Source organism: Helicoverpa zea, chromosome 11, assembly GCF_022581195.2.
Source record: "Helicoverpa zea isolate HzStark_Cry1AcR chromosome 11, ilHelZeax1.1, whole genome shotgun sequence".
Taxonomy (NCBI): domain Eukaryota; kingdom Metazoa; phylum Arthropoda; class Insecta; order Lepidoptera; family Noctuidae; genus Helicoverpa; species Helicoverpa zea.
In genome coordinates, this window is record NC_061462.1 from 6419627 (window position 1) to 6433326 (window position 13700).

The 13700-nt window shown below is 34.3% G+C and overlaps 1 protein-coding gene across 2 annotated transcripts in view; it reads left to right on the plus strand.

The window, feature by feature from the left end:
• The window catches only part of LOC124634391 (peroxidase-like), a 79437-nt gene that overhangs the window by 61667 nt on the left and 4070 nt on the right, over positions 1 to 13700 (plus strand). Inside the window, exons 5-12 of one of the 2 annotated variants that reach the window (XM_047169959.1) lie at positions 2253 to 2429; positions 3307 to 3327; positions 4284 to 4480; positions 6924 to 7122; positions 8093 to 8290; positions 9354 to 9504; positions 10226 to 10402; positions 12032 to 12182. In XM_047169959.1, the coding sequence (XP_047025915.1) occupies positions 2253 to 2429; positions 3307 to 3327; positions 4284 to 4480; positions 6924 to 7122; positions 8093 to 8290; positions 9354 to 9504; positions 10226 to 10402; positions 12032 to 12182 (1271 nt within the window). The remainder of the gene's footprint in view (positions 1 to 2252; positions 2430 to 3306; positions 3328 to 4283; positions 4481 to 6923; positions 7123 to 8092; positions 8291 to 9353; positions 9505 to 10225; positions 10403 to 12031; positions 12183 to 13700) is intronic. The other variant, XM_047169960.1, reaches the window with a different exon arrangement.

Genomic DNA, 13700 nt, shown 5'->3' on the forward strand with positions numbered 1-13700 from the left:
CTTATAACAGTAGGTATGGACTTTTTTGTATGGAGTGATTTATCTGTTACGTAGTAACTATTATATAATCTGTGGTGGTATCTAGAGTCCAGTAGTACTTATAGTATATACGTCATCTACCAACCACATTTCCGACACAAAATGACGTTAAAACCTGAACTTTCTTTCGCTGACGTAAGACCATCTATACCATCAAAATGCTAGTCGTTGTGTATTGTGACGGATTGTGTAACATTACAGCGACTTAATCTACGACATGCCCATGACACAGGATGACAAGACCTGGCCTTATATTAATTTTACCAATATCTGTAGATAACTTAATACGTCTTTCTACACGATAAGTCTTTGCGTATAAATAACCTTCGGACATTCACCATTCAAAAAAAAGTATAAAAATTAATTGGTTTAACGAAGTTACAACAATAAATTTTAAACTTTTATTTGTTTTTAATCAACTATGATTTATTTTAAAATGCATTTTTCGTGTAAGGTATTTGAGGTTTTTAAACTTTGCTGAAAAGCGGAGCAAACTTAATTCGCTTAGGTTGGGTTTAATTATAATAACTGTGCAAACTGAAATGAGAACTAATAGGAGCTTTTGACACGCATTTGTTTGGATTGCAATAATTGCTTCGTATAATATTCTGAGTTATTTTTGATGGAAAGTATAATACTTACATGCATTGAAATTATCATGAGAATGTACATCGTATGTTTAAGAATGATTTGCGAATGCGATTTGTACGAATGATTTGCGAAGTGCACGAAAATGCTTTAGGTCGCTGCTCGACTTATGCAAATGTGTGTAAAATGCTCACGATTCAGACATTTGCATGCCATTTCACTCGTCACTGACGAAGCTGCATTATTGATGTTTGCCCGCTTAATCCACCAATAGCACACGAGTAATTTTAAGGAGAAATTGGGCTTCAAATTGTTTGCAATCCTAGGTGACTAGTCGCATCTTTTATTTGATTTTAAGTGAGCTGCCTTTATTACGGTTTTATTGACTAGCTCAATATAATAAAGTACATTTTATTTGAATTCATTTTGTTGCGCTGCTTTGCATTACTGCCTCGCTTTATGGCGCGTAAATCCTTTATCGTAATTTACGGAATTTATAGATTAGTTTTTTATTTGTTACAACAGTAATTTTACACTAATAAATATCAATTAATACTGTAATAATTTAATTTGAATAACAATTTAGAAATGGCAATGCTATGAACGATAAGCTAATTGGAATTAATTTCTGTTTATTACAATAATTAATTGAACTAAGTAAATGAAGTGAACGGAGCCATTTATACAAGTGAAATAGTAAACTCCTTTGATAAGATAATTTAACAACTAACGTTAATTTTGTGTGCTAATAGTTTCTATTCAACTGAGCCAAAATATATACCTCTATGTTGTAAGAAACCAAATTATGTGAATGTAATATATTATGACGTTCGTAGCTGACATACTTCATACTATGACGTTTCGTAGCCCGTAGCGACGTTCTACGCTGGATGCTACGTGCGTAGCACACGTAATGTCAAAAGCAATATTATGACATATTTTAAAAGCGTTAGGTTAGACGTGCATGGTCTATTTCTTAGGCGAGAAAATATAACAGTTGATGTGACGAAATATAAAAGTTTCCTTATTTATTTTATCTCAATAATAAAGAACGCTTTCCTTCACAATCAATCATTAATGCTTATTGCATTTCCAATAAGAGAACTTCCTTTTATTTATTATTTAGATCGGTTCTATTTTCCTTTACTTGGCGACGTTTTGATGAATGATTGTAACGCTTAGCTGTTAATGTATTACTCATTCATACAATATGTATGAAGATGAGTATGTTAATTTAGCCTTAATGGCATAGGATGTGATCGAGTGAATGGATGCAGGGGTTTATGGAGAAGGCGTATTCCCATAAGGTTTGGTATGACGTTTGTTACAGTCTGGTAGTCTGTAGACTGATAAGTGGTTTGAGAATTTAAAGCCTCAAAAATACTGAGATGTAAAAGTCAACGAAAAGACAAATTAGGAACTAGTTGAATATTCCAAAATTTTTCACTAGTGTGTATTTCAAAATAAAATGTTAAGAAGGAACATTGACTTATCTAGAAGCAATAAAGAGACCATTAAGGAAAGGTCACATTCACCCTAGTCAACTCTTCATCCAGAGCAACTCAGTAGAATGGATACGACACATGAGTATAAAAAAAGATGAACTTACAATACTTTACTTCCAGGTGTAAACGCGTTCCCTCGCTCAAGATCTGGTCGTCCGCTGCCGAACGTAAGAGAGATCAGTCTGCGTCTGTTCCCTGATAAGCAACTGATTGACCCCGTATGGACCCTCATGACACAACAGTGGGGGCAGATTATCACCCACGATATGTCTCTCACTGCTGGAGTAGTGCAGTCGCGTAAGTAGTACTCAATTATTTTTTTAATGTAGTTTTAGTTAAAATGCTCACTTTTGAGAATCTCATCATAAAATAGAGATATGAAATAGAATCAAGATCAAAAATCGTTTAAGTATTCAAAGTAGGCTAAAGACGACATTTTTCGAATCTTAGATTTAGATGAGACAGCCCCAAAAACGTCCACTCTTCTCCACTTCCTATGTGTTTTATTACTGTTACTATTAATTTTAACATTGGATAGCTGATTGTAACGAAATTTGCAAAATTAATTACATGATTACATATTTATAAAGTTTTGGCCTATAAAAAAAGGAGATTCTAAATTTGACTGCAAGTTTATTCTTAGTAATACCTACTTAAACGTGCTCTTACTACTTTAGGATTATTGGATTTCGTTCAAACAATGTTACTTCCCGGGAACTTCATTGACACCGATAAAGTGTTGTTGAAAGGATAATAAATCGTTTCAAATAAAGAAACGGGACAAAATATTGGTATTGTTCTGTAGGTAATTTTCTTATATTTCACGTTTAAGCGGAACTTTCGCAGTAAGAACACGTTCTCCCATAATTTTCTTTAAGAGAACTGTTAAAAATACTGTCAATAATTTTGTTCAAGAGAACTGTTAAAAATATTTATACTGAATCTTACAAAATGTTAGAGCGCTGACCTCGCAACCTATTTGCATTGAAGATAAAGTCAAATTATAAATAGTTTTCATTAAGCATACTTGTAGGTACAATATATCATAAGTAACCTGAGATCATTTCGACTCTGAAAGAGTCGTTCTACGTTACTTAAGTTTTCTTAGTAAATGTACTGCACAAAGTATTCATCCATCTTGACATTAATTAATTTTATAATTGTATTTCTACAGCATTCGCTACAGAAGCCGAGAGTAAGTTCAATGTGTACGTGTGTTCAATGTGTACTAAAATGTCAATGTGTGTTTATTGTGTTGTGATCTGTCTTTTAACATTATGTGTGTCACAATTTCGTGTTTGTATTCATTTTTTACGGTTTTAATGACGGCCCATAATTAGCTTATATGTATGATGGCAGACTAGGTAACTAAAAATGTGTCAAAAAATTAATAAGTAATAAATAGCCACGTAGACTTCAATAAAACATCTGTAGCACATGTAAACTAATATTTGTTTGTATTCTGTGGAAAACTCGTAACTCATGGTTTTCTTATCGGCATATTCTTTCATATGTTATCATTTAATAGACAGTCAATATCAAATATGGTATTCACTTGTACCTTGCCTTGACTGCATTCATGATAATCATAAAACTTATTGTATAGTCAAAACAATAACTCGAAAACATTAAGCATTGCAAAGCAAAGCGAATCGTAACGGAAAAAGGTATAATGTCATATTGTTGTGACTAGTCCCGATAGCAAAGAAATAAAAAAAAAACAAATCTTTTCAAATATCGAAGAAAACGTCTCGGAACATTCTCGATTTTAAGAAACAATTTTCTGATTCACAAGGGCGTCTTTTACGATTGACTGCTCAAATAGAAGTTGTTGACAACGAAAGACGCGACTTAATAAAACCTTACCTATTATAGAGAAAAATGCTGGATCAGCAATATCCGGAAAGGCAGCAATTTTCCTTGAACACAACGTATGGTTTTTTATAAAAATTCATATCAATATAAGTGAAAATAATGCTGCGTTAAGTTTATCAACCTTTACATCTATTACGATTTTTTTCATAAATAATAATAATTTATTTTGTGTTACTTAATAGATTTTTAAAAGAAGAAACATTTCATCACTAATTTCATGTTTGCTAACTCTAAATAAGTGTTAATTTTTGACTTATACTCTATACTTTCTCTCAGATAAGGAACTGGTCACGTGCTGTGATGACAACGGCCGCCTGACCCCTGATGTCACTACCAACCCCGTGTGCGCGCCCCTGCTCATCCCTCCCAATGACCCGGTCCACGGGCCGCAGGGAACTCAATGTATGAACTTCGTGAGGACTGGCACAACCAGGGATAGAGGATGCACTTCGCCTAATGCTCCGGCTGAACCCGTAAGTAAACCTTTTTTATCAAACTTTTTCTAAAACCGACAGATGCTGTGCCTTCTGTTTTCACACTGTGCTCCAACACTTACACAATGACTTACATACCTCTATTGTCATTGCCGCTTGCGTGGCGAAATATTGAGACTCGAGTATTTAAGTTTGATTTCCATCGACTAGCCAAATAATAGGAGACGGACTAAAACCTAACTCTGTTTATTTTGGAGTGCTTTTTGTACCTGGGCTGCGATAACTCTTTCGAACTATCTTGAAGACCCGGCAGGCATCGACCCCAAAGGCCTAGCTTCTGTTCTACTCTAGCATTTTGATTTTAATTATCATAGCCGTAAAGTTGATATTACAATACTTAGAAGTTCTAATGATTCAAGTTGAGGTTTTTTAAGAGACTGTGATGTAGCCTTAAGTGGAGAGACACTGAATGTTTATGTGTCTAATGTTTTACTTGCCTAAATGTTTTAATGTGCTTTAAGAAGCGTATCTTCATGTCTAACGAACCTCAAAGATTGCTTTTCTGATAAAGTGTCATTACGAAAACGACTTTTCAGTTATCTTGTGATATGAAATTGTTTGTTTAGAATTTTTAATCCACGTTACTAACGTTCTTTTAAATATAGCTAATTTTTTTTGTTGTTGTGGTTGTCGCTATATTTTGTCAATCTATTTATAGGGTAAATTACTGATTTTTTTGTAACTATTCAAAGGGATACGTTTTCTTTGTTAAGAAAAAAACCCGCTCTTAAAGCTCTTGGGAGTCGTTTCACTTTGAGTAGGGCTGCCATCTCGAATTTCACCAAACCCGGACAAAAATTAAAAAAACCCGGACATTTGGCCTAAATCACATTTTTCCCCGAACGAGTACGATTTTTTTTAAACAAAATAATACCTTATTTGTAATCCATTTACTATTAGCATATTTAAATTCAATAAGGTGCTTCCTTACATGAAAAGTGTCCGGGTTTTCCCCGGACACTTCTTGAAACCCCGCCCGGACAGCCCCCGGACGGCGTCCAAACGAGGACAAATCCGGGGAAACCCGGACGGATGGCAGCCCTAACTTTGAGTGACTGTCGACGGAGGTCAACAAGCTTCCTGGGACTTGTTTTGTCTTTGTACTTTTTATATGATTTTATTGACGAAACGGTTTCTGGTAGTGTCATACAATGCCCATGAGAGGGTTGATCTGACCCCTTTTTTTTCGAAAAAGGATTTCTGCTCGTTAGGCGTTAGGAAAGTAACAGGGATGTATACTATAATACTGTTATCAGAAAACAGTTCTTATTATAGATCGAAGAATGGTTTTAAGTAGGCGTGCATTCTATTTTTAGTATTATTCGATTTTCACAGTCCACCCATCTATACATACATATCTTTCTCATTTGACAATATTTCAGAATGTGAACAATAAATTCTTTCAAAATGCATTTGTTTCATAAAAATCCAATAATGTTTCTGTCTATTTAATTTTACGTCGCATATTTCATGGACAATATTTTGAGCAATTTTGTGAAACCCTTTTAATACTTAATAACGAGTCGTGGATATTTATTTTGTATATAACATTTTAGTGGGTGGTTATATTTTTGCTTATTTAGGCACACGTCAAGATATTTTACATGCGCTTTTATTAAATCTAAATGAATACTCAACAAACCCAACTTTAAGGTTTTGTAGAAAAACATGTATACAGAAACACCTAGGATAAATTACTTCTTATAAATTAAGCTTCTAAAGAAATAAAGCTAATAATGTTATTTACACTCCCATTCCTAACTTCGTATTGATTTAACGTTATTTGATTGTAGTCAGTGATTTATTCGTATGTACATCTTGAACCATTAATTTTCCTTCAAACGCCACTGATATATACCAAAGCTCTCAGAATATATGACTGCTTAATACTTAGGCGTCCGATATTTATTGCGAGCACAGAAATATAGTGAAAATCAGCTTTTACGATTTATTGTCAATAAGCAATACACAAACTTTGTATAAATAAGTAATTTATTGTGTTTTCTTGACATGACATTTGATTTCGATGATCGATGGTTCAGACTTTTGGAGACCAATACAGAATATGCTCTACTTTACTCATGACATGTTTATATACTTGTGACTTTTAGCCTGCATTGCTGTCTATATTTCAGACTGATTGAATTCCATCAAAGTTTGCAGTCGGTCTGATACTGATCAAATACCTAATCGTTGTTGCAACATAGTACAACATCTTCATACTGTTTTATGAGCCCAAATCAACTATTAGCCGACTAAATCTTTGTAATGTGCTCGGGCTCTTATTTGCAATGTCAGTTTCCTATTCCTCGTAAAGAAACAAATCAATGTTTCTTTTTTCATCTCTAGAGAATTATATTCCTTAACAGAAAAGGTTTGTAAAAATGTTCACATTTTGTCATATAATGTACATTTTATACAGATTACAACAGTCACAGCTTTCATGGACCTGTCCCTGGTATACGGCAGCAGTGCTGGTCAAGCCAACCCCGTCAGAGCTTTTCAAGGAGGACGCCTGCTGACCACCGTGAGAAGTGGCCGGGAGTGGCCGCCACAGGACCCGAACATCACCATCACTTGCGAATCAGCGCAGTCGCCAAATGAACCTTGTTACCTGACTGGTAAGGTTGATTTTTAAATGACGGTTACAATTCTTTAATGAAAAATCTCCTGTTCATTATCGAGGATCATGCTTCTTAGAAACGCAGTATTCATTGTTCTATTTTTATGCTAGTCACTGTTGTTGGTTATTAGCATGAATATTATTTATTTATACTGACGTACTGTTACATCGTGGACAATTTTTGTCTTATGTATGTGTTGATAGAATATTGTATTCTAACATATTATATTTCGTAAATTGCAAACAGATGAGCCGATAACAAAATATTTCGCTAATACCAAACGAGGCAACCGTTTGGCAACCAAACCGTTTTGTGTTGATACTACGAATAATCTAGTCTTGAAATATTTTTTCGGGAAACTGAACCAATATTTGTTTAGACATAAAATACTGGCTATCTTAGCTGAGAGGGTTTTCTTTAATCCTCTTAAGTATATTGACAGAATTTAAGGCAGCTTAAAGGAAACTGATCATTCTTAGCGAGTGCTTACACAACCATAAGCCGTTTGAGTACTGATGGGATCCCCTTGATCTTTGCTTATGAACCCCCGGGGGTAATTACTGGGTCAAGGTTGGTCCAATTAAAATTGGGGAAATTATTTAAATATACGTTTATACCGCGATTACCTAGCGGCACTTGAAAGAGCGTACAAGCTATGCATTCTATTACATTGAAAATACATTGCTGTTTATGTTTGGTGTCAAACACATGTTGACAGGGAGTAGTGTCACTGTTTGTTTCTGTTTGCGAAACCGATAGCAACATATTGAATAGCTCGTTTGATAGTTACTTACTTTTCTTAAAAGAAAACTGCGGCGTAGGTATACAAAATCTAAATGACAATTTCCTTTCATTTCCTACAACTACAAACAACATAACGACTTTAGCGCTACTTACTTAGTTTATTTAGAGAAGAGCGTTTTTTAGTTTCTTTCGTGTATTTATTAAAATTAATTTTCTTTTCCAGGTGATATCCGTGTGAACCAAAACCCTCAGCTCACGGTCCTCCAAGTTATTTTACTACGTGAACACAACCGCATTGCCGACACTCTTGCGCATCTCAACCCTCACTGGAATGATGAGACTCTCTACCAAGAAGCAAGACGTATTCACATCGCGGAAATTCAACACATTAACTATTATGAATATCTGCCTATTTTGTTGGGTAAGAATATCAGTATCAGTATTATTTTGTTCATAACATTCTATATTATAATTCAATTGTTTTATCACTACCTTTAGATTACTAAGCTTAGATCTTTTTATAAAAAAGTTGCTGTGACACAAGCAAGTCCCTCCGTGTACAGATATGACATGGTTTTAGTCTGCAACCTGCAACCGTGTTAAATAATTGAATAAACCTGTGCAATAAACTTACTTACATAGCTATAAAATGAAAATACCTACTAAGTTGAGAATAAAACATTTTTCACTCACTTACGTAGGTAATTGACGTTTAATAAAATCGTAGGCCATATTGAATTATAAGCCTTATCGAGTCATCGATCAAAATCGAATTGCTTATGGAAAGTTCCCTTCATTGTCCATATCTTTTTATTGACAATCGAACTTTCAACTGTCCGAATTTCAAAAAGTGGTCCAAAATGCAATTACCACCTATCTACTCGTATACGAGATTGAATGAATAAGTAATATTTGCGTATGGAATGCGTGCACTGGAATATTTTCCAGCTATTTGCAAGGCCTTTCAACCTGTTGGACCATCGGAAATCGATGTGTGGCCGATTTAATGTATGGTAATTTTGTTGTCGTACTAGCATGGCTAGCAACCATGGATACCTTCGATAAATGCCAAAATAGCGTTACTGTTTTGTGCTAAATTGGAATTTATCTAGATCTTGAAATACATAAATATTTTTGCTAAATTTGACTCAATAAATTGTATTGAAGGGAGAAAAAAGTTGAAGTAGGAACATACCCGTACTGTTTTCATAGCTATTTTCAAATTGTTTCTGGTTTGTATTAGTATATAAGTTATTATATAAATAATTACTGAAGTTTTTTTATGTATAATGTACTAGCTTCTGCCCGCGGTTTCACCCGCGTCCCGGATGGTGACAAAACTCCTAAGTCCTTCTCCCGGGTCTAAGCTACCTCCGATCTAATTTTTAGCTTAAATGATTCAGCCATTCTTGACTTATAAAATGTGTAACTAACACGACTTTCTTTTATATATTATGTATATTAATGTATATGCTTATGTACAGGCCACGAAAACATGGTGAAGAACAAACTGATCTACCCGGGGGCTCATGGCTACATCAACGATTACAACCCCGGAGTAGATCCTTCAGTACTCGACGAGCATGCTACAGCTGCTTTCAGACACTTCCACACATTAATTAGGGGTTACTTGAAGTAAGTACCTTTTTCATATTGCTATGTATGGTTAGTTCTGACCATATTTTCTGCACAAGAGGAACTGAAATTTCTGAAAAAAATTACGTATAGTTCGGCCATTCAGAGAATGCGTTCCTGACACGTCGCGATTGAACTGACGACGTAACTACATTCATTGATTATTGATATAATAATGTTGTTTTAATGCTCCTCAATTGTTAAAACGGTAAACAACCAGCAAAAATATTTTTATCGTAACTGCAACGCCATTGCAAAGTTACGTCGTCAGTTCAATCGCGACGTGTCAGGAACGCATTCTCTGAATGGCCGAACTATAATAATTCGTGGATTTTTTCGGAATTTTAAACCATGACTGTGTGACTGCCTATATTTTTCTTATTCTCTATCATTAAAATCTGGGCATTAGTGCCTACCAGGTGTGCAATACATCCGTCTATAATAATGTTTTTGCCAAATTAGGTCTATTGGCATTGCGCCATAGGTACACTTATCGATTATTAATATTAATGAGATAGGAAATTGCAATCGAGATTCCATCTGGGTCTATAATGAAGGTCGAATTTACCATAGTAATACAACTTTTAGGTGCTACATTATTATTTATTGACCTTAAATATATCTATTTGCTAGGTAGTTTAAGTTTACAGTCACATTAAAAATTGGCAAAATTACCTACTTAATGGTTGATGTGTACTTCATGTTTAATTATTTTTCACAGATTAATTTCGGAGAATCGTCAAGTGGTCGGCACCGTGCGTATGAGTGACTGGTTCAACAGGCCTCTTCTTCTGGAACTCGACAACGCCTTTGATCATTTAGCAAGAGGCCTCGCAACTCAGGAACAAGACTTTAGCGATCAGTTCTGGGACTCCGAAATGACCCAATTCCTTTTCAAGTAAGTTCTTCCTAGTTGAAAGCTAATAAAACTTTGCTCTTCGAAGTAATACTACTAAAACTTCTTCATTCAATGCCGAAAATATTTGATTCGCAAAAGATACAAATTACTAGGTACGTAAGTCTATAAATAAATTTCCAAATTAAGCTTCTGATATCAGCAATGAAGGGTTAACGATGGTCGGTAAATGTCGATGATTTACGACGAAAACAGTCGCCAAAATTGTGCTAAAATTTTACTATATATAGTATGGAAGATACGAGCGAGATTTATTGCCTCATTAATATTAATACCAATTTAGGCTGTTATTATGGTATCAAATTGAAATGTCTATAGACATGACCTTTGTTACATCATGTGACAAGTTTGTGGTACATGAAGCATTTATTTCAAACTGCTTCCACCCGTGGTTTCACCTGGTCTTTTCCGCCTTGGATATATAAACAGTAGATTATGTGTAATATTCCGACATAATTATAAAGTCATCAAAATTCATTCATAAAGTAGTTTTGCATGAAAGAAGAACCAAGAAACTTTTGCATTCGTAATAGGTAGGATTATCCTAATGCTTTGTACTAAAATCAAGCCAGTGGAATTCTCCTAAAATTAGATATGTAATGTACGAATGTCTTCTAAATAAATATATTTATCTGACTTCAAAGTTCGTACTATCCTGACTTTGATGTCGCAATTCGAATTTACTTCGTATTCAACGTAATGTTGATTAGATTCATTTAACGTTTCTTATACAGACGGTTATGACGAAAATAAGTGAGATTGTCTTGTTTTGAATGGTTATTTTCTTTTGTTTTCAATGAAGGCCAATGTTACAAATAGGCATTAATTTGGTCAATTAAAACACAATTCAAATTGTTAGCCATCGGATCATTATCCCCTATAATCGTTCACGAATATCGTATGTGGATTATTAATTGGTTAAAAGTACTACAAAGTTTCAAAAGGAAACTTATACGTATGTATACCTAAGTAGTTGAATTTCAGACAAATTCATGAATTTTCTATCAAGGATCATTAGTATAATCCCTAATTGTTTCGTGAAGAACAAAACCATTTTGTATCAGAATTCTAAAGTTGAAAAGTATTAGATTTTCATTGTTGAAAATAATCCGATATAATCTGTTATTTATCCTAAATCCAGTTAACTAGTTGTTTGTTTGATTAACAAGTCTAACACCAAAACTTAGAATTTAATATTTCAAATGAATGTTGTTTTACGTGCAGGGCGTACATCCTTTTAAACAAGGTCGTGATTATAAAATGTTTTAAAAATAATTGAAGCTTACTTAATGCTTATTACACAGCAACAGCTTTTCAGTGAAATTCTAAAAGGTTGTAATAACAATTCATGACTTGAAAATATACCTATGATTTTTCATAGTTACGCAACTTTATATTTTTGATGTAAGCTTAAAAAGTTAATTCTGATTTATCGTCTATTATAATTCAACAGACTAGCATAGTTACCAAGTACACGTAAATTCCATAACCCAAATTCTTCGCAGTATTGCCCATTAAGGTTGGAACGTTGGCTAATAAAGACTACAACTTGGCCAATTTCGTAGTTTAATTATGAAAATACTTAAAATTTATACTTTATCTTCATTGCAGACGAAACAATACCTTTGGAGGTGACTTGCGTGCTACGGACATCCAGAGAGGTCGGGACCATGGATTGGGATCTTATTCAGCGACGAGAGCTGCTTGCGGCCTGTCTGTGCCCAAATCTTTCCATGACATGTTGGACTTCATTTCTGAAGAGGTGTGTGTTACTACTCTTAATATGTTATGAAGAAAATGCAAGGAATGCATAGTTAGATTGTGAAATATATATTGATGTGAATTTAACGAATCAACATAATTATGAGCTCTTAGATGTAAAGCAAGGTAGTAATAAGTGAGATTAATGCGTTAGGGCACAGTTATTTTTTATATATTTAACAGATAAGTTTGGCTTATGAAGACCTACATTGTCATGATATTTTATGGTAGTCTTCACATAGATGGCCATGTTGTGTGGCACAAAGCTCATTATATCCTCCTAGATAAACCTATTATACCTCGGACAATGTACTTATACGGTCGAACTATTGTGATAATTAGGATGGTGCGAATTTACCTAGGTACTTGTGTGCGGTAGACTAGACCTGTTGTTTAGAAACCCTAATACAAAAGGGTCATAAGCTGACGGTTTGATAATATTATTTCTGACTCCAAAGCAAAACATATGAAACACGACTACAATAATTAATCCAATTTGTTACGACCACGAATTTGTTCCCGACGATGTATTACAACTGTGACATGTATCCACTACGTGCGGCGCCGAACTTTTATCTAAGTTCCCAATGTTCATGCCCTGGATTATCATATCTAGGCAAACAAGAAAGTACTAAGAAACAACAATAAATTCCGAATTACAAGGATAACCTGCCAATGTGTCATTTTCTTCTTTTTCGATAGAAGTATCAAACAAAAGTGACACCGATATCAACATGTTAAAGATTAGACTTATTTATTCATTAAAGTCCGATTTAGTCTGACAGGTGATATATTATTTCTTGGAAAACACAATCTAGCTTCGCCGAAGTCAGTCGAGGGTGGTTTATTTGATATGTGGTAAAGAATACGACGACATGTATTTTTCTCAACTTATTTTTGGACCCGTCAAAATGTTACAACGGAGGCGTGAGTGGGCTTTCTTTACATATAAATTTATGTTGCCACGTAAGACATAATGCTTGAACAGAGTATGTCGTATTATAAAAATAAAATGACTGTTTTATTTTACAAAGGTTTTTTGTCTGTCTAAGTTTAGACTTAGTATCATTAATTTTGCTCGACAACTATGAAGTTCTAGATCCGTTTATTTTGAGATACTCACATATCAAAACACTAACTTTGGCTGGCGATTTCACCGGCATAAACGGCCCATCTAATAATGAAGTAATTTTACCGTTGGGTACTAGATCCTGAAATAAGCCTACATATTATTATAGCAACTATATATTACGTACTAGACAATTTGTCTTTGTATGTGTGTATTGAATTAAATTAACGCAGCTCAGTAATTCCTAGAATAGACAGTATCTGACCTACGGCAATGCCATTCCTTACAGCTACCCGTGTTGTCTCAAAGATTAACGTCGTCAACTTGCCAACTGTTATCTACTATTATAAATCTAGTTTAGTATGGCTTATAATAATTTAGGTCACAGTTGATGGCTGCCACAGGCTATTCAATATAAATTCTTGAGGCTCTGTAGGCTAACGTTATTTA